Source organism: Sorex fumeus, unplaced genomic scaffold (genome assembly GCF_029834395.1).
Source record: "Sorex fumeus unplaced genomic scaffold, SorFum_2.1 ptg000122l, whole genome shotgun sequence".
Classification (NCBI taxonomy): domain Eukaryota; kingdom Metazoa; phylum Chordata; class Mammalia; order Eulipotyphla; family Soricidae; genus Sorex; species Sorex fumeus.
This window is the reverse complement of record NW_026606179.1, coordinates 37,975,363-38,000,377: the sequence shown is the minus strand read 5'-3', so window position 1 is coordinate 38,000,377 and position 25,015 is coordinate 37,975,363. Positions and strand designations below refer to the sequence as shown.

Sequence of the window (25,015 nt, the reverse complement as noted above, 5' to 3'; positions counted from 1 at the left end):
CTCATTCCCCTAGTGACCGGACTGAACCCTGGAGGGAGTTTGCTGGACCTCCTCCGCCCTGGCCAGTACAGCAAGTTCTGCCACGCTGAGAGAAGACTGGTTACTCTCCGTGGCTATATTAGGAATCCGAGCAGACAGAACAATTTACCATAGTGGACAGATGCTCAGAGCAAAGCCAGCTACCCAAGCCTGTCTCACAGGCGGGGAGACCCAGGCCCTCGAGGGGGATCCTGCCTACCCCTTTGCCCCCCATCACTCTCAGGGTTGGGCGGGAGGGTGGATGGGGCTCAGTGGCTCGCTGGGCCCTGCCTGCCTTGCTTGTGGGACACCCTGGGTTTGAACCCATCTCTCCATTTCTGCCCCCGTGCGCGCGCGCGCACACACACACACACACACACACACACACACACACTCACACACACACACACACATCCCTGCCAAACAGATCATCTCTGAACCCATGTCATGATAGAGGAGCACGGGGCGAGTCTTGGGAGTATATTGTGGCTGAATTGGCACAGCCCCAGGAGACATGAGTCAGCATTTCCATTACAAGGCAGAGGCTCTGAGAAGAGACCGGTTCCCAGGCCACGGCTAGAGGTAGGGGAGGGTCCACTGGAGACCCCTGGGGAGGACAGAGAAGGAAGGGCGCACTGACACCATCTCCTAGCCTCACCCCTGGCGAGTCACCCAGAAGTGGGCCATTGTGAACCTGGAGCTACATGCTAGCACTGCTGAGCTGGGGCCCAGGGCTCATTCACTCATTCCTTCATTCGTTCTTCGCCTCCTCCCTCCCAGCTCCCCTGCAGACCAAACACAGTTAGACTTGGGAGGTAGCTGGAGCGAGGACCATGAGACTGTGGCCAAACAGCTCCTCCCTTCAAGGGACCAGGGAGGGATTGGAGGTGCAGAAGGAGCAGCCACCCTGGGACCCTTCAGGGCTGAGCTCTTGCTTCTGCATCTAATCAGCTGAGAGACTCAGACACTATCTGGCCTGCAACCAAAAACACTTACATTCTTGTTCTCGGCAATGAGCCCTGAGTTCGGGTGTTAGTCCCTGGAAGACTAATTACTCAAGAGACAAGGGTTGATGCAAGAAATAGAGTTTATTCAGGAGCTAACTCACGGGGGCGGGTGGAACCTTGTGTCCCCCACCCAATCCACCTTCCCCGGAAGTTGGCACTTGGGGTTTGCCCAGGGCTAGCTAGGAAAGTCAGCTTGAAGTTGATGGTTATGGTCAGAGCAGAGTGTTCTGTTCCCAGGCCCTTTGCGTCAGGGGCTGGTGGATCCTTGGAGGATGGCATCTGTTCCCTGTGACCTGGTCAGGTCCTTCTCCGTGCTCCGCAGCGGGTGACCTTGAAGAGTCCTTCCAGAGGACCTGTTGTCAAATGTTTTCGGGGTGCTCGGGGAGTCCTTGGGCCTGCTAAGCCCGCGGGAGTGTTCTCAGAGCCTCCTCCCACCTACCGCCTCTGGACTTAGTCTAGCATCAACATGAGACTTGAGAAGGTCGCTCGGGACTGAGAGAGGGCGGGGAGAGAGCTTGTAAGAAATACCTTCGCGGCATGGTTTCTCTCTTGCTTGCTTACTTACTCTGTCAGGCATGTTCTCAGGTCCTGGGCAAGTAAGTCAGGAAAGTGCTCCCTTAAAAGAGACCGGTCAGAGCCTGAGGTCATCAATAGCCAACTTGCTGTCCCAGGGCTTCCGACTGGCCTGTGAGACTCTGGGGCCCCCTGCCGGGCGGTCCAGGCCCTACTTCCTCCACTGGGAACTACTCTGCAGGCAGGTACCAAGTCGCCCACTTCCTGTCCCTTAGGGACAAGAGTAGTTCCTTCCTCAGGACGGTCCTGGGCACAGCCCTTTTTCTTACGAGTTCTTTTTTTTTTCTTTCTTATTTTCCTAAGTGACAAATGATTCCAATATAATTATCTGAGCCACTCTTTTTTTTTTTTTGAGGCAAAAAAAAAAAATAGTGTTTATTCTCAGCTTTCTTTCCCAGACTTCATGAAACATTCATTTATTCACTCACCCAATTACTCAGTGAAGGGTTATTAGAGTGTAAATAAGACATAAGAGCTCTTTGGCCTTCATCTTTTCTCAATGTATGAGTACTGCATTTCTTTCTTGTTGTTCCTATGACATTTTTGGGTGCATTACTCTACTGAGCCACGCTTCTTGGCTCTCCCAACTCTTTCTCATTGCTGATCACACTCGTTGATGGTACAATGCCGGTTCTCAGATCCTCTTAATCAAAGGATGGGTGACTCCCTGGAGGAATGGTGGGATTTGCAGCTTGCAGAGGCCACAGAGGGAAGGCTCAAGAGGAAGAATATCTCCGGGGTGTGTAGATTTAGCTGCGGCAGGAAAGAAGTGTTATTCCCAGCACAGGGTCAATTAGGTGAAGATTCAAGACAGGGTGCCTCTTTCAGCAGAGTACGCTGAGCTGGGTGAAGGGTCCAGTAGGAAATGCTGGGAGTTTGGAGGAAAAGCTGTCACCCCTAACCCCGACTGTTCTAGAGTGGGGATCTCTAGGGAACACTGAGGGGTGTTCTGGACCGCAGCAGGGACATGGGAGACCATACTGGGTTATGGTCATTCCCAGTAATGCTCCTTGTCATTCTCCTGCAGTGGCACCTGTGGTCTGTACAATACATCTAGCTACATCTCTTACACTTCGCTCCTTTGTTCATGGGGTCCCAGACCCTTTGCACTTGCCTGGGATCCTTGTTTTTGGCTATTGTGGGCCAGTGCCAGTGGCTAAAGCAAGCATCCCTTGAGGTCCTTCCCTGTGCTCCCTCCTGTATCCATTTCTCCTTGCTCTTCTTCCAGGTGATGGTGTGGATCCATGGAGGGGGTCTCATAACGGGTGGGGCGTCCACCTACGACGGGCTGGCCCTATCTGCCCATGAAAATGTGGTGGTGGTGACCATCCAGTACCGCCTGGGCATCCTGGGATTCTTCAGGTAAGAGACTGCACTCCCTTCCCTGCCCCGCTAGGGGTGCTAGGCCAGCCCTGGGCCTGTGAGCGCTCCAGGGCATCTTGGCTAAGCTCCCTAGCAAGAGCTCCCAGTCCTCTTCGCTGGGCTCCTCCTTCCTTCTCCTTCCCCAGACACATCAGTCCAGGGCTTCCTTACTGTCACACCCACACCCCTGGGCCAGCAGACCTGATGGCACCCCTGTAACATCAGTCTCCTGGCCAGAATCCAACCTATTCTCACTCCTCTCCTGGACCTGCTGTAATCAAGGCCCTCAGGGCCTCTCAACTGGATCTTGACAAGAATCAATCACCTACTTTCCTAACCCTGCAGCTTTTATACCTGCCTGATTCCCACAGTGACCAGATTGATCCTTGAGGACATCAGTGCCCCTTGCCATTCCTCTGCAGTGGTTATCGGGATCTATACAGTACCACCAACCCCCACTGGGCCCCTCTAGCCACCAGCTCCTACACTCCTTTGTTCACAGGGTCCCTCTACCCATAGCCCCTACTTTACTCCTCTCTTCACAGGGCCCTTCTAGCCACAGTTCCTACTACACTCCATGTTCACACCCACTGGGCCCCTCTAGCCACAACTTCTACTACACTCCTTTGTTCACGGAGCCCCAGGTCCTTTGCATTTCTTTCTTCAGCTTGGGATTCACTTCTTTGGATGTCGTTCATGGTCATTTCATTCAAGCCTCAACTCAAACATCACTGACCTCCACGAGGCCTTCCCTGGTCATGTGATGTGGAAAGGACCCTCCCTCTGGCCCTCCTCACCCTCCACTGTTTTTCTCTTTCCCTCTTTTATTGTCTCCTGGCAGCACATTGACTGTCTGCTCATCTCTGTGTCTGCTTGTTTATTTCTGCTCCGTGGCCTGACCTCTGCGTAGCCTGAGCTCCTGCCCTGAGAACAGGGTTTGGCCTAGAGCAGATATTTAGTGAGCAGAGGCTGTAGGGGTGAACACAGCGCAATGGTGCAGACACAGAGGCAAGTGAACCCCTAGTACAGGGCCTGGGCTTCCCCTTCTCAGTCCTGAGGCTTTGCCTTGAGCCCTGAGTCCCCTCCACAGCCCTGAAACCGCTGTCAGGAGGCCTCTGCCCCACTCCCTCCACTCTGTTCTCTCATTCACAGCACGGGGGATGAGCACTGCCTAGGGAACTGGGGTCACCTGGACCAGGTGGCTGCCCTGCGCTGGGTGCAGGAGAACATCGCCAACTTTGGAGGGAACCCCGGCTCTGTGACCATCTTTGGGGAGTCAGCAGGAGGTGAAAGTGTGTCTGTTCTCGTAAGTGTTCTGGGCGAGCAGGGGGTTGCTCTCAGTGTCCCATGGAGGCCATCGGGTCCTTTACTTCCCAGAGAGCTGGGTATGGGGCTGGCTGCTCTGTGCGAGGCAGAGTTCATGGCCAAAGGCTCCATGGTGCCCGGAAGCACAGTGCTCAGCTGACCCTGCAGGGACCGTCAATCATGCATGCCTTTGCTCCTGTTCCTTCCTGATGGAGCCTTCTCCCCACATCCTAATCATTCCATCTCCAGGTTCAAGAGGAAGTAGGGTTGGGCTTAGGGACGAGGAAGAAGAGGCTGCCCTGAGTGCAGGGTGGGCTCGGTAATCAGATCCACAAGTCAGGTCCCTCGTGAGCACTGTCCCGGGAGTGCTCTGAGCTGGACTATACCCACAACGCAGAGCAGAAGACTCTGAGACTGAGGGTTGCAGATGAGCCACAGGAGGCGGGGAAGGGAAGGTGGAGTGAAGGATGGCACAGGGCCTTGGGGACCCAGGTACCACCAGGACCATGGAGGAGGGGTCTGGCAGGAGATGGGGTGGAGCTGGGGCAGAGCCACCAGGGAAAGTGAAACCCCAAAGCACATTTGAAGGCATCAGGGGTTCTAAGAAACCCTTCAGCTGCTCCAGAGTTGTTTGTACCGTTTGTGCATTTTTGAGACAAGTACGGTTTTCATCACTGAATGCTCAGAGGAAAACTTTATCTTTTGTTTCTATTTTGGGGTCCCACCTGGGGCTGCTCTGGGTTGACTCCTGCCTCAGGGACCACACCCAGTGAGGCTTGGAGAACCATCTGGAGTGTGGGGGATCAAACCTGGGTTAGCCTCGTGCAAGGCAAGCTTCCTACCTACTGATTATCACTCCAGCTCCAGGAAAACATTTTTATATTTTATAAAAGTGAGGTAAAGGAAGATATAGAGAAGTGCAGAACAGAAAATAGTGTTCACAAGCCTATCATGCTCTCTGTGCGTGTTTAAGCATGAACTTGTCTAATCTCTTTTTCCATTGTCTGCATTGTGACAGTCCTTACTGATTGCTGAGGGGTTTTGTTTTATTTTTTCAAACCTTCCTTAGCAGTGTGGCTAAACATCCCCACATCATGCAGTACCTTTTCACAACCCTTTTCATAGTTGCATAGTACTCCACATAAAGAAAGGAAGCCAGTTTACACGGGATGTTCCCCAGGCACATGCTGTGGATACCCTGGACTGTTTCTAGTTTCCACAGCATGAAGATCTTAGAAACCATCGTGCACTTCCCTGATCAGTCCCCTGATGACATAGTGTAAATCAGAACCTTGTTTTTTAAATGTCAGGCCGGGAAGAGAACTCAGTGGTGGGGGTGCATACTTTGAACCCAAGTTCAAGGCTGGTACCATTAGGTGTAGCACCCCAAGGAGGTAGCCTTGGTGAACCCTGGGACCACAGGTCTGAACAGCTTTGCATCCTCTATCCCTAACACTGAAGCTCCACGTCTGCTTGGCCAAGTGATAGGAGTGACTCCTGGATACCCAGGCCCTGTGGCACTGCTTGGGAACCCTCCCACCCCCACACACACACACAAACACACACATAATAAACAACAAAAACTGTTGAGGACAATCTGGGCTAGGGAGAGAGCACCAGGAAGCAGAGCTCGGATCTGCAGGAGGGAGGTGCCGAGTTCATTTCTGATACCACCGGGTGCCCGCACCAAGTCAGTGCCCTGCCCAGAGTCTGGAGCCCGGAGCAGTGTCTGAGCAGAAGAATTGATTTCCCAGTGTCCTCTGGACACTTCTGTGGCTCCAGCCAGCAGCCCACTTCCTCTGGCCCTCACTCCTTTCTTTGCTCCCGGCTCCTTCCTTCTAGAGGTTTCCCTGGGCTAGCTGGAGGGTTTTCATGGGCCAGCCTGGGCAACAGGGCAGAACCCCAGTCTCTGTGGGGGGTGGGGGTGGGATGGCAGGCTGGGGCAGATTTGGGGGGAGGGGCTCTTGCAGACCCCCTCTGTGAACACGCTGGCCTCCCCTCCTTACCCTGCAGGTCTTATCTCCTCTGGCCAAGGGCCTCTTCCACCGGGCCATCGCTGAGAGCGGCGTGGTCTTCACCGGAAAGCTGACCAAGAAGGACATGAAGGCTGCAGCTCATGTAAGCCGCCTTCCTCTGCTCAGCCTCACCTGCAGCCCTTGGGGCCCCTTCTCTCCGTGGGACCTGGCGCAGAGCAGCGGGAGAGGGTGCAGGGCTAGGGCTGACCCAGTCTCCAGCCCTGCTCCTGAGTTAGCTGGTGCAGGGAAGAGCCGCAGGGAGCAGGGGAAGAGCTGGGAGGAGGGCAGTGTCCCTGCCCATGCCCAGCTACTGACCTCACCCCCAAAGCCTGCCAGGTGAGGGGGAGCCTTGCGGAGGCATGACCTGTCTTGTCCCTACCCCGACCTTTCAGAGAGGGGGCCCAGACCACTCCTTCCTTGGGGCCTTGTAGATCCTGTAGAATACATTCAATCATTCATTCATTCACTCACTCATCCCCTCACACAACAGTTCTCATAGAGGGAGACAATGAGTCACCTCCGGAAGCTTCTGTTCTAGCGAGCAGACTGACTGCCATGCAGTCCTGCCAATACTTAGTTGTCAACTGGGACCAGAGAAAGCAGGGAAGGTGATGATGTGGTCCCAGAATTCTAGAGGGGAGAGACATGCCAGGGGCCCCGGGGGCATTGGCTGGAAAGACTTCCTGGAGAGCGGTCAGTGAACTGAGATCCAAAGGATGCTATGTCATTTAGATGCTGCGAAAAGACTGTTCCAGAAGAGGAATGTTGCCTGGGCAAAGGCACTGGGGCTGGAGGAGGACTCTGCGTGACAGAGAGGGTGACACGCATCCTACCTGCTGTACTAGCTCTCTGGCTCCCCTCTCTGCAAGTCATATTCTTTCTCTCCCCCTTCCCCTCCTCATCTCTCTCTCCCTCCGCTCCTCCTCCTTGAGCCTTCCATGATTCAGCCAGCATATCTAGCCTGGTTTCTGCCATAAGTTTCTGCCTGATAGTGGAGCCCATGTGTGTTCCTGCTCTGGGGCCAGCCTAGTCCCTCTGCATCCTCTCCTCTGGCCACCCCCGCTGTGAGTGTCCTTCCAGGCATGGACAGGATCCTCTGGGGGCTGTGCTGTGATTTGGAGGGGGTGACGCCTCGTTCTGTGACTCCGCTTGTTTCTTGTTCTGAGACTGCAGGGATGCCGTGACATGTCACAGTGGTGGTTGCACCAGTCCCGGGGCAGGGAGCCAGAGCCCACACCTGCTGGTGGGCAAGACTTCCTGCTACCCACCCCCCACCCCAGACTTCAGGCCCAGGGGCAGCACCAGCTGCCTCTTTAGGGATGGAAGGAAGGGATGTGGCTTCCTAATGCTGCTGGCGCTATTCTCCTTACAGAAAATTGCCGTCTTTTCTGGGTGCAAGACCACCACCTCAGCTGTTATGGTGCATTGCCTACGCCAGAAGTCGGAGGAGGAGCTTCTGGAGACCGGGCTGAAAATGGTAGGTACCCCTCTCTGCAGTCGTACTAGCCCCCCAGCCCGCAAATGGGGCCCCCGGCCCAGCACTTAAGCTGTTCATTCACCCAGGGCAGACAATTCCCTGCCTCTAAGAGGGGTGTCGGTGTCTGGAACTGAGTGAGGGAAACATTCATTTCCTTTTTATTATGAAATAGCATCACCATGAGCCAAGTCTAAGATAACATAAGGGAGAATTCCGTTCTATCAAAACTTAACTGTTTTGCAACTCTTAGTCTTAAGATATATTTTGGGGGGACATTAAACATTATATATTCTCAGACAAAACTGCCATCCAGGTTTTGAGGATGAAGATAGTTCAAACAAATATTTTGAGAAAGGTTGTCACATTCTTATGTTGGTTAATTGGGAAACTATCATTATGTTCCACTAGAGTCTAATGTCCTAGATTTGCTGAAACGCTGTTTTCGTTGATTCTAGAATAATCATCTATCCACTCTGTATTCATTCATGATTTTCTTTCCCTCCATTAATCTCTCTGACTCATCAATATCCTCTCTTTCATATGTGATATCAATTCACCCACCAACACATCCATGGCTTTTATTCCTCTATTACCAATCACCCATGGAACACCTCTACACTGTATATCCTCCCTGTTGCCCATCCTTCTAAAATCAATGCTCCATCCATCACCTGCCTGCTCGATCCGATCATTATGCATCCAACTCTCCCAGACTCCTCGCATTGACCAACCCCTCCCGTCCATCCATGACATATGGAGTGGGGAGCAGTAGGGAGGGTATCATGGACCACCACCTCAGCTGTTATGGTGCATTGAATCAACTCTAGTCACTGGCTTCATGGAACTGTCCCTTGAGAAGTGCTTGTATGTGCTTCCTTGGTTGTGTGTGGTGGTCAAAGAGAGAGAGGGGAAGCAGGACCTATCAGCGGGAAGGATGCTTTCCAGAGGAAGCCTGTGCAATGTGTTATCACAGGAAGCTCCAGTGGGACAAACACCCTGGGTGAGGAGCAGCCTCAACTCCTGAGATCCCCCCAGGGCCAGACCCCCGAGCTGGTCTCTGCTCTCTTTGATGGGGCTGAGTCCAGCATGGCTTGGGGCTTGGAGCCTAGTTTTGCAAAAAGTTCCTGAGAGCCTGGGTCCCCAAGCTCAGGTCAGGAGACCGGTGTGCTCCAAGAATCGAGACATACTTGTTTGCACCATTTCTGACGTCTGGAAAGACATGTTTATTTCAACGGTTCTCCCCCTGGCACTGAAGTAATTCCTTCAGAAAGGGAGAGGTGGTCAGTGTGGGAAAATGAGAGGAGTTACGAGCCTGTGTTATTCTTCTGAGATTTTCTGAGATCATGTGGAAGTGCTGCTTTGACAAACACTTCCCCTAACACACACACACTAACCTGTAACGGGGAAGCTTTTACTGGTCAGACAAGTTGGCTACAACCAGAACAATCTAGTCGTGAATGTGTATGACAAAGAGAAGCCTGGGGTGTGGTGGATTTCAATGAGGAAAAAAAGATCTCAATATGCCTTGACAAGGAAATGGAATATATTGCAACAGAATTGTCAACTAACTGGAAAGTTGGGGGTAGGTGGCTTCAGGCGTGGCTGGATCCAGATGCTGCTGTGCTATTTCAGCCTTTTCGGTTTCTGTCCTTCAGTTTTTCTTTTTTCTCTTGCTGTGTTAGCTTCACTCTGAGGCAGGTTTTGCCTCCTGGGGAGATTGCAAAGACAACAGCCACACCCTCAATTCATGTCCTGTCTGTATTAAAAAACTGTCTATCCTGAAAATTACTGACAAGGTTTTGGAGTAAATGCCTCTGGGACTTACACTGGTGTGTGCCCATCCCTGCACTCAAGACTGGGACCAGAGGCACAGGGTGGGGGATGGGTGTGGGGGGAGGGGGGCGGGGCCCCCCTCATGGAAGCCTGGATGGAGGATTGGGAAGAGGGAAGCCCCTCAGGGAAGTCAGGGTGCTTTTGCTTGGGGGTGCCAAAGACAACCTGCATGTAGGTGTGGGGGGCCCCAAACACTCCCCAGAGCCCCCCGACCTCATGCTCCATCTACTCCCCGTTCCTGTGCCCGGGCCGCCCCACCCACCACCTACCCTCTCCCTCCTGGTCCAGCCAGGGTGGCTCGGGGAGGACAAGCCGAGACTGTGGCCTGTGTCACCCCAGGATCAGCTCTTCTCCCAGGGGACCTCCACCCACAGTCTCTGCCTTTGTCTCAACAGAAATTCTTCGCCCTCGATTTGCTTGAAGACCCCAGAGAGGTAAGGACTGCAGACTTCTCCCTTCCAGGTCTTAAAGCCTCACACGCTCCAGCTGCGGTCAAGCATGCCTGGAGAAATTCTCCCTGGCGACTCCTGGTGCTTCTCTGATGGGATCCAGAGAGGGATAGTGACTTGCCTGGGGGACAGAGGGTGGGCTGGGACCTGCTCGCCTGACTCCTAACCATCCATCTGTGCCCCCGGGGTCAGGCCAACCCCCTTCTTTAGTTCTTGCTACCGGCCTACGCAGAGAAGGCTGGTCTCAAACCGTTCCCCAGCAGGAGCCGAGTTGATGGATGAGGGGCTTCTTCCAGAACCTTCCTGGAGCAGCCCAGACCTTTTCCCCAGAGGCTACAGGGTACTGTGAGATGCACTGTTTGCAGAGCTATCAGGAAGGGACTCCCATGTCCCCCCTGAATCTCACTGGAAGCTCTGACAACTGCCATGACACCTGCTGCCTCTACAGCCTCTGTGCCCTACGTCCCCGCTGTCCTCTCTGCAGAGAGGAGCTGGTGCCTTAGAGGTGTTCGAGGCAGGACGGCATCTGCTCCCGCTCAGCACAGTTACTAGCACACACGGTAGCAGCTGCGGAACTGGCCCGGCAGACACCGCCTCTAACCGCTGGCTTGGGGAAGTCGCAGGAGACACAAGTTCATGGAACTCTGTAGTGCTTTTGCTGCGGGCTCGGGCTTGGCAGAGAGAGGGAGAGGCCCGGTGGCCTTTGTAGGCATTTAGGGAGGAGGGAGGAGGGCCAGGAAGAAAGGGACCTTTGAGCCTGAGCAGGGAGGCAGCTGTGTGGGGCGGAGGGGGGTGGATGGGGTCATGGGAACAGCATCTGCACAGACGCTGAGGCTGGGGATGGAGTGGGGGTGTGGGAGTGGTGCTGAGGCAGGGAGTGAGGAGAGTGAGCGGGATGCAGAGAAGGGAGGAAGCAGGTGGCCAAGCCAACGTCTTAGGCTGCTCTTGCCTTCTGGGTGGGAAAGCAGAAGAGGGCTTTGGACCCAGTGACCTGGCTGGGGTCTCACAGAGGCCTCTACTGTGTGGATGCGGGGGACAGAGAGGCTGGGCAGGCACAGGGATGCATGCGGGGACGCCACTGGACTATAGTAACCCAGGCTTGAGGTTGCGGCTATTCAGACTTGGGCCTTGCAGAGTCCATGGGGTCCCCGGGGCTGGAGACGGTGTGCTTTATGTATTTTAGGTTTTGGTTTTTGAGCCACACCTGGTGGTGTTCAGGGCTTTTCCTGGCTCTGTCTGTGCTCAGGAATCACTCCTGGAGGGCTCAGGGACCATATGGGGTGCTGGAGATGGTACCCAGGTTAGCTGCCGGCAAGAGAAGTTCCTTACCCACTTGCTGCCCTGTCTGTCTAGCTGGTGTCTGGGTGTTTCAGAAGCCCGTCAGCGTTTGCTCTGGCATAGTTTGGGGGCATGAGAGGAAGGGAAGGATGACTCGTGCCCCCGGGCCATACTTGAATCCTGTCAAGTATGAGATGTGACTTAACGGGTCTCATCCATTCAGGGTGGACTCATTTTCAGTCCCTTTTAGCCTCCTCTCCCCAAACCCCACAAAATGGCCCAGTGCTGCTATTCCGGTGCAATTTCTTTTGGTAGTTCCGTTTCAGTATCACATTACTAACACCTGCTGTGACCTTTCCCCACTTAACAGAAAGGGTAACAATAAGATTACAATTGTGCAGAAAGAACTGGCAGGCAAACCAGAGAGCACCTTTGGTTGTCCAAAATCATTATCGTTTGGTTGTCCAGAATCATTATTGTTCTCGACCCTCCCAGAAATCGAGAGCCAAAGACAGCAATTCATTGACAAAATTTCCTTTAAATAAAATTTATCACACACTCCCAGGCTCCTGGCAGAGTGCTCGGTGTCCCAAGCATGTGGATGCTGGGATGTGCTTTCTATGTCCACTGGCGCCATGCGGTGGGGACTGACGCATTACCACCTCAGAGTTAAGAACTGACAACACAGCACAGCCAGAAAAACAGAAAACCGGCAGCTTCTGTGCTCGGAGCTGCTGCCGGAAGTGCTCGTGGAGCACTGGATAGAGCTGCAGAGAAACAGTCTCTGTGGCTACAGGAGGGGGAGAGGGGCTTTTAAATAATGGAGTGGCATGGCCAGAGATAGCACAATGGGTAGCGCGCTTCCCCTGCACACAGCCGACTTGGGTTCTCTCCCCAGCACCCAAACTGGTCCCCTGAGCACCACTGGGAGTGATTCCCTGAGTGCAGAGCCAGGAGTAAGCGCTGAGCATCATCGCCAGGTGTGGCCCCCAAACCGATTTTTATTTTTAATTGAATCACCATGAGATGCAGTTACAAAGTTGTTCACGATTGGGTTTCAGTCATAGGATATTTCACAACCCATCCCTTCACCAGGGTACCTTTCCCACCACCAGTGTCCCCAGTTTCCCTCCTGCCACTGCCCCCATCCCCAACTCCTGCCCAGTCTCCCTCTATGGCGGGCACTTGCCTTCATTCGTTCGATCTCTCTTTTCTTCTGAGCATTATAAAATCAATTTTTTAAAAAAAATAAAAATAAAATCAGAAGACAGAGAGGGCCCAAGAGCTAGTACAGGGGTTAATGTAACTGCCTCGCACACAGCTGAGTGCCACATAGCGTCCCCCAAGCATCCCCAGGAGTGACCCCCGAGCACAGGAAGTAAGCCCTGAGCACTACTGGGTGCGGCCCCCAAATCTGCACAATTGAAGAATTTAAAAATAGTAAAGGGAACAGTACTGTGGTGAGGCTGCAGGCTGGGATTTAGTTGCCTCACCCTGGGCCAGAACAATGTCCATCCCGGCCCAGCAGGAGTTTGACTCTGAGTCAATAACAGATTCTTGAAGCTGCATCTGTGAGAAAATGTCTTCAAGTAAACCCCAAAAACAAAGTGATGGCAAGGAGAGGCCAGGCCATGGGGGGTCCCAAGCCCACATTTTCCTGGATGCTGATTCCACATCTGCAGGGTTGCTTCCCAAAGCCCCCCCCTGCCCCAGCCCTAGTGGGGACTGACTGCCACAGAGGGGGTGGGTGACGTCCATTTCCAACGGAAGCGAGGAATAGAGTCACCGTTACTCCCCAGAATAGCTTATGTTTTTCATGTCTCCATTTGCGTGAACTTTGGCCCTCTCTCACCCCCTGATTCCACATCCGGGTCATTGAGGTCACACAGCCTTAGCCACCCTGGCTGGGACCCAGGGGAGGGGGTGGGGGGACAAGACCTCAGCCGTAGGGGCTTGGCGCTGCTTTGCTCTGGAGGGGTGTGGGGTGCGGGGGGGCTGCCTGGAGAGGGGCTGACCCGCTGCTCCCCTCACCCCAGAGTCACCCCTTTGTGCCCACGGTGGTGGACGGCTTCCTGATGCCCAAGACCCCTGAAGAGCTCCTGGCCAAGAAGGAGTTCAACGCGGTCCCCTTCATCGTTGGGGTCAACAAGCAGGAGTTTGGCTGGGTTCTCCCAACGGTGAGCATGGGGCAGACACGCGTGGCCCCTTCCATTGTTAGTGGGGATACAGACCTTCTCCAGGGCAGATGGTGTGAGTTTTCCTTGGGAACCTTCTCTGGGTTGGCGCATCAGGTACCTGGGGGCCCCTCAATCATGCTCCCCTGGGGCTTTTAATTCCAGGGTCCAGACACGTGGGTGCTGGGGAGTCCTGGGGGAGGAAAACCAAGGTGCTTGGGACTTATTGGGCTAGAAACCAACGACCCCAGAGGCCAACAAACACTGGCCCTCTGTGCAGCAGAACTGAAGGAGGAGCTCCCTGGTGTGCATGTTTCCGGGCTCTTACGTCCCAAGACAAATGGGAGCATGGTGGGCATGTCCACCCCCTGGCCTGGCTGCTCTTATGCTCTCCCCGTCATTCCCTGCACAGGCTCTGCCTCTGACCCTGGGGAAGCTGCCGACGATCCAGCTTCTGCTTGGCTTGGGAAAGTAAGGCTGCGCTTCCTCTGCTGCCAGTCCCACAGAGGCCTCCGACCACCAGGTGGCCAGGCCAGGCTGCTGGTGGGGAGAGTCTAGTGGGCTCAGATCCCTGAGGCCCAGCCAGTGCTGGAGATGTGAAGGGCTGGCAGGTGTGAAGGGGAAGGTCACAGGGGTGTAGGGAGGAATCTGCCCTGTGCCCAGGGCGCGGGATTGTTCTGCGGGATTCTTCCATGGCACCCCTCTGTCTTTATGATGGGGAGTGGTGCAGGTAGAAGCAAGATACTCCTGAACCCTGGCCCTGAGCCTCGGACCGGGAAGGGGCAGGCTCAACTCAAACAGAAGCCTGCTCAGGCTTCTCCTAACAGGACTTTGGGCTGGTGAGTTGATAGCCCACAGGGCTGAGCCAGGTTTAATAGTTACAAATTCTGGCTCCAGGAGTCCTCACTGCCTCGAGCCAGGATTTGGCTGCGACAAACAGTAAGATTTGGTGGCAGGGAGCTATCTAGTGCTTTAAGGGCACCCGGGGTTCCCAAGGGACACAGCCATGAGTTAGGGAAGCCATGCTTGGGAGGTCCCATGGAGAACAGTGCTGTGTGCCAAACTGGCTGGCGTTCACTTTAGAATGATTTCTCTGGTCGACCCCAGGGCCAAGGCGAAATGTGGGGTTTCCTCAGAGGCCTGAGACTGGACCAGGCATTTGTGATGTCTATAGCATCAGCCCTGTACTCCCAACCCCAGCCTAGTCTCCACCTTCAGACCTCAGGGATGTACTGGCCGCCTGGGACCCTGTAAACATCCACATTCCCCTCTGAGTTTCTGGAGAAGTCCTTTCCCTGCGATGGCTTTGCCTGAGTCCCCAAGACTCCAAGGCCAGGTGGGATGGCAGAGCGTGGGGTCTTGCGGCCTGCAGGGTTGCGGCAGCTGGTGGGTATGAGTCTTCCCCTTCATCCCTGGAGACTCACCGTTGAGTGCTCTCCGTGGTCTTACAGATGATGGGGTACCCGCTCTCGGAAGGCAAGCTGGACGACCAGACGGCCGCCTCACTCTTGTGGAAGTCCTACCCCATGGTGGTAAGTATCTGGGGCACAACAGGAAGTGGCTGAGTTGGAGGAGGGTAGGGCTTGTCCCAGATCCCAGACATGACAGACCAAAGGCGGAATCTGAATCCATCTCCCCCTTCTCCTGCCTTTCCCACCCCCTACCCCAATCCGACCTGTCCTAGAGGGGGGCCAGCCAAGGCTGCTTGAACAACCCCTCTCCCATCCCTTTGCCCTTTTGCCAGCAAATACAGCCTGGCCTTCACACCCACTCTCGGGCCATTCCAGGGCGTTCCTGAGTCTCTCACTCCAGCAGCAGTTGAGAAGTACCTGGGCGGGACGGATGACCCTGTCCAGAAAAAAGACCGCTTCATGGACATGATGGCCGATCTGATCTTCAATGTCCCCTCCGTGACAGTGGCCCGCAGCCACCGGGGTGAGTCTGGGTGGCTGGGCAGTGTGGGGGTCGGGGTTGGCGGGTGGACAACTCATCCCATCAGCTTTGGTGTCTGTCCTGCCCATCTTTAGCGTTGGCAGACACGTGGACACTGTTGAGGACCCGGCCACCCCTGGCAGGCTGATTCTGTGTGACTTCAGGGATGGGAGTCCCCATCTGAGTTGGATTTCTGAAAAGTGTCTGGATGCAGCCAATTGATTCTTTGGGAGGTGATCCCAGTGGCTGGAGGGGCCAGGGAGCCGGTCAGTGCTGCCCAGCCCAGCAGATGTCCACCCTGAGCAAGGGGAGCAGAGAGGCCTGAGGCTGGTGACCTGGGAGCTGGGGTCCACATTCTCCAGTTCCCCTGGGCTGAGTAAAGATTGCCCCTCAGGACTGATAACCCCCACAGGGGCCCTGACCTGCTGCCCACCCCCCTACCCCTGGGGCCAGGTGTCCCCTAGTGGCCGAGACATGTGGCACAGCTCTCCTGAGAGCTGCAAAGAGGTGGGGGGAACAGCTTCCTGGCAGGTATCTTGGAAGGTGGGTTTGGAAGGTTCCCAAGGTCAGAGCTCCCTGCAGGCTCGTTGGATCAGCGGAGGTGAGTGGAGGATGAGGCAGGAGGGCTCAGGAGGGGACCTCGGAGCAAGGAAATGGAAAGCAGTGGGAGGTGAGAGGGCCGCTGTCTGGGGCCCACCGTGGCGTGTCCCACACCATGGTGTGTCCTGGGGTGTGTGGGCTGTCCCGACTTTCCGATGCTGGTTCATACTGGATGAGATGGTGGTGAGATTGGGATGGACGAAGCAACTCGAGAGGGAATGTCCCTGGGGAGCCTTCCTGGGGTCCTTCTACAAGCTTCCTTCCCTTGGAGCACTCACTTGCCTGTCTGTGAGCTCGGGAATGACTCTCTCTCTCTCTCTCTCTCTCTCTCTCTCTCTCTCTCTCTCTTCTCTCCCTGTCTTTCTGTCTCTCTTCTCTCTCTCTGTCTCTCTCTGTCTCTCTGTCTCACTCTCCCTGTCACTCTCTCTCTTGCTCTCTTTCTCGCTCTCTCTCTTTCACTCTCTCTATCTTAATTTTTTTTAATTGAATCACTGTGAGATACCAAAGTTGTTCATGATTAGGCTTCAGTCAATGTTCCAACTCCCGTCCCTTCATCAGTGCACATTTCCCATCATCAACCATCAGTGCCTCCGGTTTCCCTCCCACCCACCCCCTCCATCTCTGTGGTCGGCATTTTTCTTCTCTCTCTTTCTCTTTCTCTCTTTCTCTCTCCTTTCTCTTTCCCTCTCTCTCTCCTTCCTTCCTTTTGTGCATTATAGTTTGCAATAAAGATACCGAAAGTTTATCATGTTTGTCCCTTTGCTTATTTTCAGCACTCAGTTTCTTTCCAAAGTGATCATTTCCAATTATTATTGTCATACTGGTCCCCTCTCTATCCTAACTGCCTTTTGCCCCGCACAAACTTGTGGCAAGCTTCCAGCCATTGACCATTCCCCCGGTCCCTGTTTTCCCTGATCTTGGATGTTAGTCTCATATTATTTTTTTTTATATCTCACAAATTAGTGCAGTCATTCTATATCTGTCCTTCTGCGTCTGATTCATTTCACTCAGCATGATACTATCCATGTCCATCCATTTATAAGCAAATTTTATAACTTCATTTTTCCTAATGGCTATGTAATAGTTCATCATGTAGATGTATCATAGCTTCTTTATCCAATTGTCTGTTCTCGGGTACTCGGGTTGTTTCCAGATTCTGCCAGAGTTACAATGAACATAGAAGTACAGATGGCATTTCTGATGTGTGTTTTGGGGCCCCCAGGGTATATCCTAGAAGTGGTATTGCTGGATCAAATGAGAGCTCAATTTCTAATTTTTTGAGGAATGTCCATATACTTTACAAGAAAAAAAAACCCCATCCCCATCAAAAAATGAAGAGAATAAATGAACAGAAACTTCCTCAAAGAAGAAATTCAAATGACCAAAAGACACATGAAAAAAATGCTATAGGGTAGGGCATTTGCCTTGCATGCAGCTGACCCGGGTTCGATTCCCAGCATCCCATATGGTCGCCTGAGCACCGCCAGGAGTAATTCCTGAGTGCATGAACCAGGAGTAACCCCTGTGCATCACTGGGTGTGACCCAAAAAGCAAAAAAAAAAAAAAATGCTAATCACTAATCAGCAGAGAGATGAAAATCAGAAGAACAATGAGATATCATCTCACACCGCAGAGACTGGCACACATTCAAAAGAACAAGAACAAAAGTGCTGGCATGGATGCGGGGAGAATGGGACTTTCCTTCAATGTTGGTGGGAATGCCGACTGGTCCAGCCTTTTGGGAAAACAATATGGACATTCCTCAATATGGACATCCCATTCTCCTTTAATTGCAGCCTTTTGGGTTTATTTTTATTGTTTTTTCTTTGTTTGGGTTTGGTTTGGCTTTTACTTACTGGGCCACACCAGAGATCTCCCTGGTGCTGTGCTTGGGGGAACGTACAGTGCTGAGATAGAGCTGACCTTCTGCATGCAAACACCAGGTGCTTCGCGCGGTCCACAGTTCCTCAGTCCCCTTTTGTTTTAGGTTGGTGCGGTTGTTGTTGAGGCAAAATATTCTCTCATTGCATCTGACTCAGTGTTTTTTTTTTAGTAAAAATGGATTCATTCCCCACCTTCTCTCTGTTAGGGGCTGTGATTTGCACGCAAGACACCTATAAGGAGCTCAAAGATTTTATTAAAGAGAGTTGTTCCATATTGGCCGGCCAGGGCTGCACCCCATAGAAAAACGGACAGGGCACAACCACGGGGAAGGGTTTAGGTAGTCTAAAACCACATCCTTGGCTGTCCACATTGTTCTTTCTTCCTAACTGACCTGTCAGCTGATTGCCTAGGGCCACCTGTGGGTGTGCCCTTTTGTTCTCTTCTTTTTATGCCTGACCGACCACTAGATTCTTTCTTTTTACTGATTGGCTGGCATGATCGGCCAAGTATTGTGATTTTTGTTTGGTCTGTTTTCTTTTCCAAGATGTGGTCTCGGGTTCATGCCCAGTTCAACTGCCAGTTGTACAAAATGGCTACCACAACGAAGATGGCTGCACTTTGGTTCTGACATCTCCCTGTGTTGTGGGGGCTCTTGCTCCAGTGTCTGGGGACTGCATTCTTGGTGGCAGAGGACACAGAGGCAGTGCGGGGATGGGGCTGATAAGGGCGGGGGTGTGGACCCAACTCATGGCCTCACACTTGTGAGACAGGCCCTCTGCCACCCCACAGGTCCTGGCCCTGAGGAACATTTGAAAACAATGGCTGTAGAAGCATGAGGGGAAATGGCTGTATCTGCCTCGCTGTGCCCTGAGACTCAGGACAGACTCACGCAGGTGGTGCCCAATACTACTCCACCCTCCCTCTCCACCAAGGTCTACTGAACTGGTCAGCCAGTGACTACCTAGGGTCAGGCACATTTTCATAAACTTGGTCTTGCCTCTTGTTGTGTATCTGTGGGATTTCTTCCTGCACCTTCTGCTGGTCCCCACTAGGACTGTGAGACTTGACTTGTTTTTAGGGCCACCCCTGGCAATGCTCAGGGCTCTGTACTCAGGGGTCACTCCTACTGGTGCTCATGGGACCGTAATGGGATGCCAGGGATCAGACCAGTGGGTTAGCCACGTGCAGGGTAGGCGCCCTACCCACTGTGCTCGCTCTTCAGTCCTTGGAACTGTCTTTTTATGTAATATCTCATGCCTTTGAATTCAAAGATTTTCTGAGAGATTATTTTCACTCCTTTATTCTTTCAATTTTCTATTTGTTTTTGGGGGGCCTGGGGGGGACACCAAATGGTTCTCAGGAGGTCAGGGATCCTCTGGTGATTCTCAACCAACCAGACCAGTGGGTCAGTGTAAGGACCCAAGGATGCAATGCTGCCCAGGCCCTCCGGGTCACCTCCAGAGGGACTGGGAGCCTTCAAGGCTGCACCTGGTGGTGTTTGGGAACTACACAGTGTTGGAACTTGAACCCGGGTTGGGTACAGCTGTCCCCTCTCCTGGTCCTTGTCTCTTTCCTTTTGAAAAAAAAAATTGTTAGTGTTAAAATGATTAAATGTTTTGAAAATACTGGCCCAGGTAAAGAACAAATTAAATTGCCTTCAATTATTCACCTAGAAGTATCTGCTATAAAATGTTGGCATGTTTTCTTCTAAGCCTTACGTATCAGTTAAAATATGCTTTGGGTTGTGGGTTGAGAAAAATAAACTCATCGAAAACTTCTGTTGTTTTTGAGATGAGTGCCTTGTAACTTAGCGTTCCTGTCCTCTTGGGTATGGAGGCTTGACCACTCATGTTCTCTTGCCCCAAAAACCATTTTTGCTTAGCCTGATGTGCAGGAATTTGGAACCACATCTCTAAGCACTCTGCCAGGCTTGGTTTGCAGAAACTCTGAGGCTGCTCTGAGGAGTGTTTTAAAGCGTTCACTGATCCTGTGAACCAGCTTTGTGTAAGCTCATAGCAATGGCCAATTCTCGGGAATATGAATTTCTTCTTTCTCTCAGCTGAGCTAATAAAATTAAAAATTATGCTACCAATTTCACAAGCCCTTCTTGGCTAAAGAGACCACCCCGTATGGGTTGAGTGGCCTTGTTTTTAATTTCTCTCTTTTCCTTTGCTTCTCTTATAACTAGTTATCATTATCCAAACAGCCAAATCCTTTAACGACTTGTGATAACAGGAATGTCACGTGTGTCAGTAGTTTCAGAGAGAAATTTTTAAAGAGAAAGTATGTGGGAAGCAGCACGCTATCAAAAATAAGTTCTTGGTTCCACAAAAGGTCCTTTCTCTGTGCTGGGTGCTGACTTCCTTTCTAAAACTTTTGACTGACAGAGGCCATCAAAACATCTGCTCTTCCAGAAGCTTCTACCGGGCTTGGAGCAGCTGTTTATCAAGTGGATCTCAAGTTGCTTCTCGCCAGGAACTTCTCTGGCAAAACCCAAGATGTAGCTAGTGATCCGGGAGTAAAAGTAGTGAATTGAGCTAGTCTTCCTTCTGTTATATGTTACTAAGTCATTCTGTGGACATACATTTCTAGAAATCATCATAGACCTTAGAAATTAATATATATGCTGTTATTCCAGTGACAAACAAGGGATCTGTGCTAAAATGTGGCCACTGTTTTCTCTGAGTGTTAGTATGATTGTTCTATTCATTTTTTCTCTGCATTTTCTGAAGATGTTGCAATGTGGGGATTGTAAGGTTGTCAGGTTTCTTCACCAGCCCAACCTGAGACACTGTCCTGGGTAGAGCCACAGCCTGGGACTGCTTTACTGGACATGGCCGCGCTGCCATGGGCACAATGATTGATGCACACCTCGGCGCTCCTAGGCTGGGCAACCCAGGACTTAGTCCCGAGGAACAGCGTTGTGTGTCTCTTATGAAGCAGTTAGCAGGAAAAGGGGCATCTTCTCTCTTGTGGGTTCTCTAGGAGGTGGGGAGGGAAGGAGCAAGGAGTAGAGAGAGGCCAGGACATACACAACCCCTTATCTCTCGCCCCTTCCTCCCCTGGCTAAGCCTGAAGCAAGATAAGCCAGGAGCCAGGGAGAGGTAATGCCAAGTCTGCGGTTCTCTGAGTCACAAGAGATGGATTATTCCCTAAGTCTCATTGGAACAGCCGCGCTTTGGACCTGCTGCTCAGGTTTGCTTCCGTCTGGAATAGGTGAGAGCAGGCTGGGAGAACTCCTGTAGGTATTTGCTGGCAGCGAGCTGTAGATATTCTCCAGAGGAATGTAAAGTGGTGGAAAATAAGTGAGATACAGTGTAATATGGTTGTGTTGCTCAGTGAGATACGGCAGCATGAACTGTGTCTGCAGGTGCTCTTTGTGTGTATGTGTGTATCAGCAGGCCATGGCGGGTGTGTGTGTGTGTGTGTGTGTGTGTGTGTGTGTGTGTGTGTGTGAGTGTGAACTGGCCCAATGCCCTATAAAAGAGATCTTGTAAGTGGATTTACCATCAGACTTCCAATATCCATTTATCGGTCCATCCACTCATCCAGACATCCATCCAACCAACTATTCACCCATACCCATCCAACCACTTACCCAACTACCCATGCAACCATCCATCCCACCTACCCATCCATCCACCCATCCACCAACATACCCATCCACCTATTTACCTGCTCACCAACCTGTCCATCCCTCCACACATCCACCTAATCTATTCACCCACCATCCAGCCATCCATCTACCCATCCATTTACCCATCTGTCTGCCTACTTGTCCATCATCAATTCATTTGTTATCCATCCATCAATCCATCATCCATCCATTATTTGTCATCCATTCCATCATCCATCATCCATTCCCCATACTCCAATTCATTCATCCTCCATCCTCCATCATCATTCCCTCATCATCCACCCATCCATCTTTGACCCATAGGTTACCCAGCTCAACACCAGCTCTGCACCCTAATTCAAGTCCCTAACAGTTCTCAACCTGTTATCCTGTTACATTTATCAATGCAGGTTTTTACTTGGGGCCATAGGGTGCTGGCATGTGACTGGTATTCAGAAAGGGCTGCTGTGATCCCGGACCCACTGAGCCAATAGTTCCCAGATACCCTGCGACAGCCAGGGGTGTGTCTGTTGAAATGAACCATGCCTGGCCCTGTGTCTTTCCAGATTCTGGAGCCCCCACCTACATGTATGAGTTCCAGTACCGACCCAGCTTCTGCTCGGACATGAGACCCAAGACCGTGGCGGGAGACCATGGGGATGAGATCTTCTCGGTGTTCGGAGCCCCGTTTTTGAAAGGTGATGACTGTCTCCTGACTGCCAGCTTGGGGAAATGTTGGCGGTCTTTGGGCAGGGACCTTCTTTCTGGGTCTTTTCCTCCAACTTCACACCATCACTCCTGCTCTAAAGAGTTTCTGGGGCTGGAGTGATAGCACAGCGGGTAGGGCATTTGCCTTGCACGCCGCTGACCCGAGTTCAATTCCCAGCATCCTATATCGTCCCCCAAGCACCGCCAGGAGTAATTCCTGAGTGAATGAGCCAGGAGTAACCCCTGTTCAGTGCCAGGTGTGACCCAAAAAGAAAAAAAAGTTTCTGCGCCCTCCAGGTTCCTGGTAAGGGGTGCTCTGCCCATGGGCTGGACTATACTCAGGAGTTTATGAGAGCAACAAAGTGAGAGCTGGTGTTGATCTAGAATCAGGCTGCTGTGGTCTGCTTCTCTAGGCAACCATCAAACATTATTCCATCTCTTCATCACACACCTAAGGAGCCCTATATAAATGCTGTGTGTGAGCATAAAGATACAGTCACACACAGCATAAGGTGTAAGCGTATGTGCTGTTTGGAGGAAACCCTTCACGCAGGTCAGGATCGGCAGGACAGATGGCTTGTGGCCACTGGCCCCCATTTCCAGGTTGAGAGGCCCCTTAAGGCCTTGACTTTGCTAAGTCTGTAGGCCCTTATTTGCAGAAGCAAGTGGATGAAGGAAGCAGGGGACAGAGCCACATGGAGGTGGGACTCTGCCACAGAAATCCTGTGGGGGGAGGGAGGCAGGCATCCTGCTGTCCCAAGGGGAGGGAGGGCTGGTGGGGACAGAGGATGGGGTCTTCCAGCCCCTCCATGACCTGGATCCTCTTAAAGCACAGGTTTGACTCCCATCCATCCTTCCATCCATCCATCCATCCATCCATCCATCCCATCCATCCATTCACCCAACCATCCATCCATCCATCATCCATCCATCCATCCATCCATCCATCCATCCATCCATCCATCCATCCATTTCATCCATCCATTGACCCAACCATCCATCCATCCATCCACCCATTCATCCACCCACCCACCCATCCATCCATCTATCTATCCATCCATCCACCATCCACCCATCCACCCATCCATATATCCACCCATCCATATATCCACCCATCCATATATCCATCCATCCATCCCATCCATACATCCACCCATCCACCCATCCATGCATCCACCCACCCACCCACCCACGCACCTATCCATCCATCCATCCACCCCATCCATACATCCACCCATCCACCCATCCACGCATCCACCCACCCACCCACCCACCCACCCATGCACCCATCCATCTACCCATCCACCCAACCATCCATCCATCCATCCATCCATCCATCCAATCCATACATCCACCCATCCACCCATCCACGCATCCACCCACCCACCCACCCACCCACCCACGCACCCATCCATCTACCCATCCACCCAACCATCCATCCATCCATCCATCATCCATCCATCCACCCATCCCCCTGGGGGTTGGAGGAAGCCTCAGGTGATATATTCTAGCCAGTCCCCTAGTGATGCCCAACTGCCAGCTGGAACCAGCAAAGCCTTTTTATCACCCTTTCGTCCCCATAGGTGGTGCCTCCAAGGAGGAGACTGAACTCAGCAAGATGATGATGAAATTTTGGGCCAACTTTGCTCGAAATGGGTGAGGCTGGCCACCCTGAAGGTGTGGGGCTGGGGAGGGGTGGTGGATGGAGGTGGCGTGGAATGTTGGATGGTGACCCCTGACCTTGACTGACATAGTGACAGGGCGCGAGGGCCACCAGGACAGTAGGGAGCCTCTTCTTTGGAAGGGGAACTTGGCTGCCCCAGGAGGTGGCTAGGACGCTCACCTTCTCCTTCGGGGTTTTCATTGGACTCTATCCACAGGAACCCCAACGGCGATGGGCTGCCCCAGTGGCCAGCCTACGACAAGAAGGAGGGGTACCTGAAGATCGGCGCCACCTCTGAGGCTGCGCACAAACTCAAAGATGAGGAAGTGGCTTTCTGGACCGAGCTCTTGGCCCGGGAGGCAGCAGAGATGCCCCCTCACACAGAGCACGTGGAGCTGTGAACAGAAGTGCCGGTGGTTGTGGGGGCTGGGGGAGCCCACAACACGGTGCTCATGAGTCAAAGAGGTGTCACACTAGGGAGGCTGGACAGTGAGCACGCCAGAGAGGGAATTTATGTCTGTGTCCTCCATGGGAATAAATCATCTGGAGACCAAGTCTGAGTTGTGTGTCTGGGCTGGAGAGAGGAAAGAGAGAGGGAGAGAGGGAAGGAGGGAGGGAGGGGTGAGGGAAGGAGAGAGGGAGGGAGGGAGTGAGGGGGAGGGAGGGGCGAGGAAGGAAAGGAGGTTGGGGGAGAGCAAGGGGAGAAGGGTGGAGGAGAGAGAGGAAGAGGAGGAGCAAGGGGAGAAGGGACAGAAAGGGGAGGAGGGAAAGAAAGAGAGGGGAGGGGGGACAGAAGAAGGGAAAGGAGAGGGGAGGAGGGAAAGATGGAGGAGGAGGAAAAGAAGAAGGAAGGGAGGAGAAGGGTGGAGGGGAGGAGGGAAGGGTAGGACAGAGGGAAAGAGGGGAAGCTGAAGGGGAGGCAGGAGAGGAGGAAGGCCCCATCAGTGGAAGGCCCCCATGGGGAGGGTGTGGCCTTGCACACTGGCCCTGATCCTGCCACCAGATGTGGGTGCTGTGTCCCAGGTGCAGTTAGCCGCGGAGGCCCCCATCCCTGGCGAGCCGACCGCAGTCAGACTCACCCTGCTGGGCTGAGCGTGGTTAGGATCCCTGGATCTGTGGGG

At 52.9% G+C, this 25,015-nt stretch overlaps 1 protein-coding gene across 2 annotated transcripts in view; it reads left to right on the top strand.

The window, feature by feature from the left end:
- CES1 (carboxylesterase 1) overlaps positions 1-24,449 on the top strand; it is a 32,971-nt gene extending 8,522 nt beyond the window's left edge. For both annotated transcript variants that reach the window (XM_056135942.1, XM_056135943.1), the window contains exons 4-14: positions 2,827-2,960; positions 4,113-4,266; positions 6,279-6,383; positions 7,653-7,757; positions 9,986-10,024; positions 13,354-13,494; positions 14,943-15,023; positions 15,279-15,426; positions 22,090-22,221; positions 23,815-23,887; positions 24,112-24,449. In XM_056135942.1, the coding sequence (XP_055991917.1) occupies positions 2,827-2,960; positions 4,113-4,266; positions 6,279-6,383; positions 7,653-7,757; positions 9,986-10,024; positions 13,354-13,494; positions 14,943-15,023; positions 15,279-15,426; positions 22,090-22,221; positions 23,815-23,887; positions 24,112-24,295 (1,296 nt within the window). In that variant the 3' untranslated portion in view covers positions 24,296-24,449. The remainder of the gene's footprint in view (positions 1-2,826; positions 2,961-4,112; positions 4,267-6,278; positions 6,384-7,652; positions 7,758-9,985; positions 10,025-13,353; positions 13,495-14,942; positions 15,024-15,278; positions 15,427-22,089; positions 22,222-23,814; positions 23,888-24,111) is intronic.
- Positions 24,450-25,015: the final 566 nt, after the last annotated feature.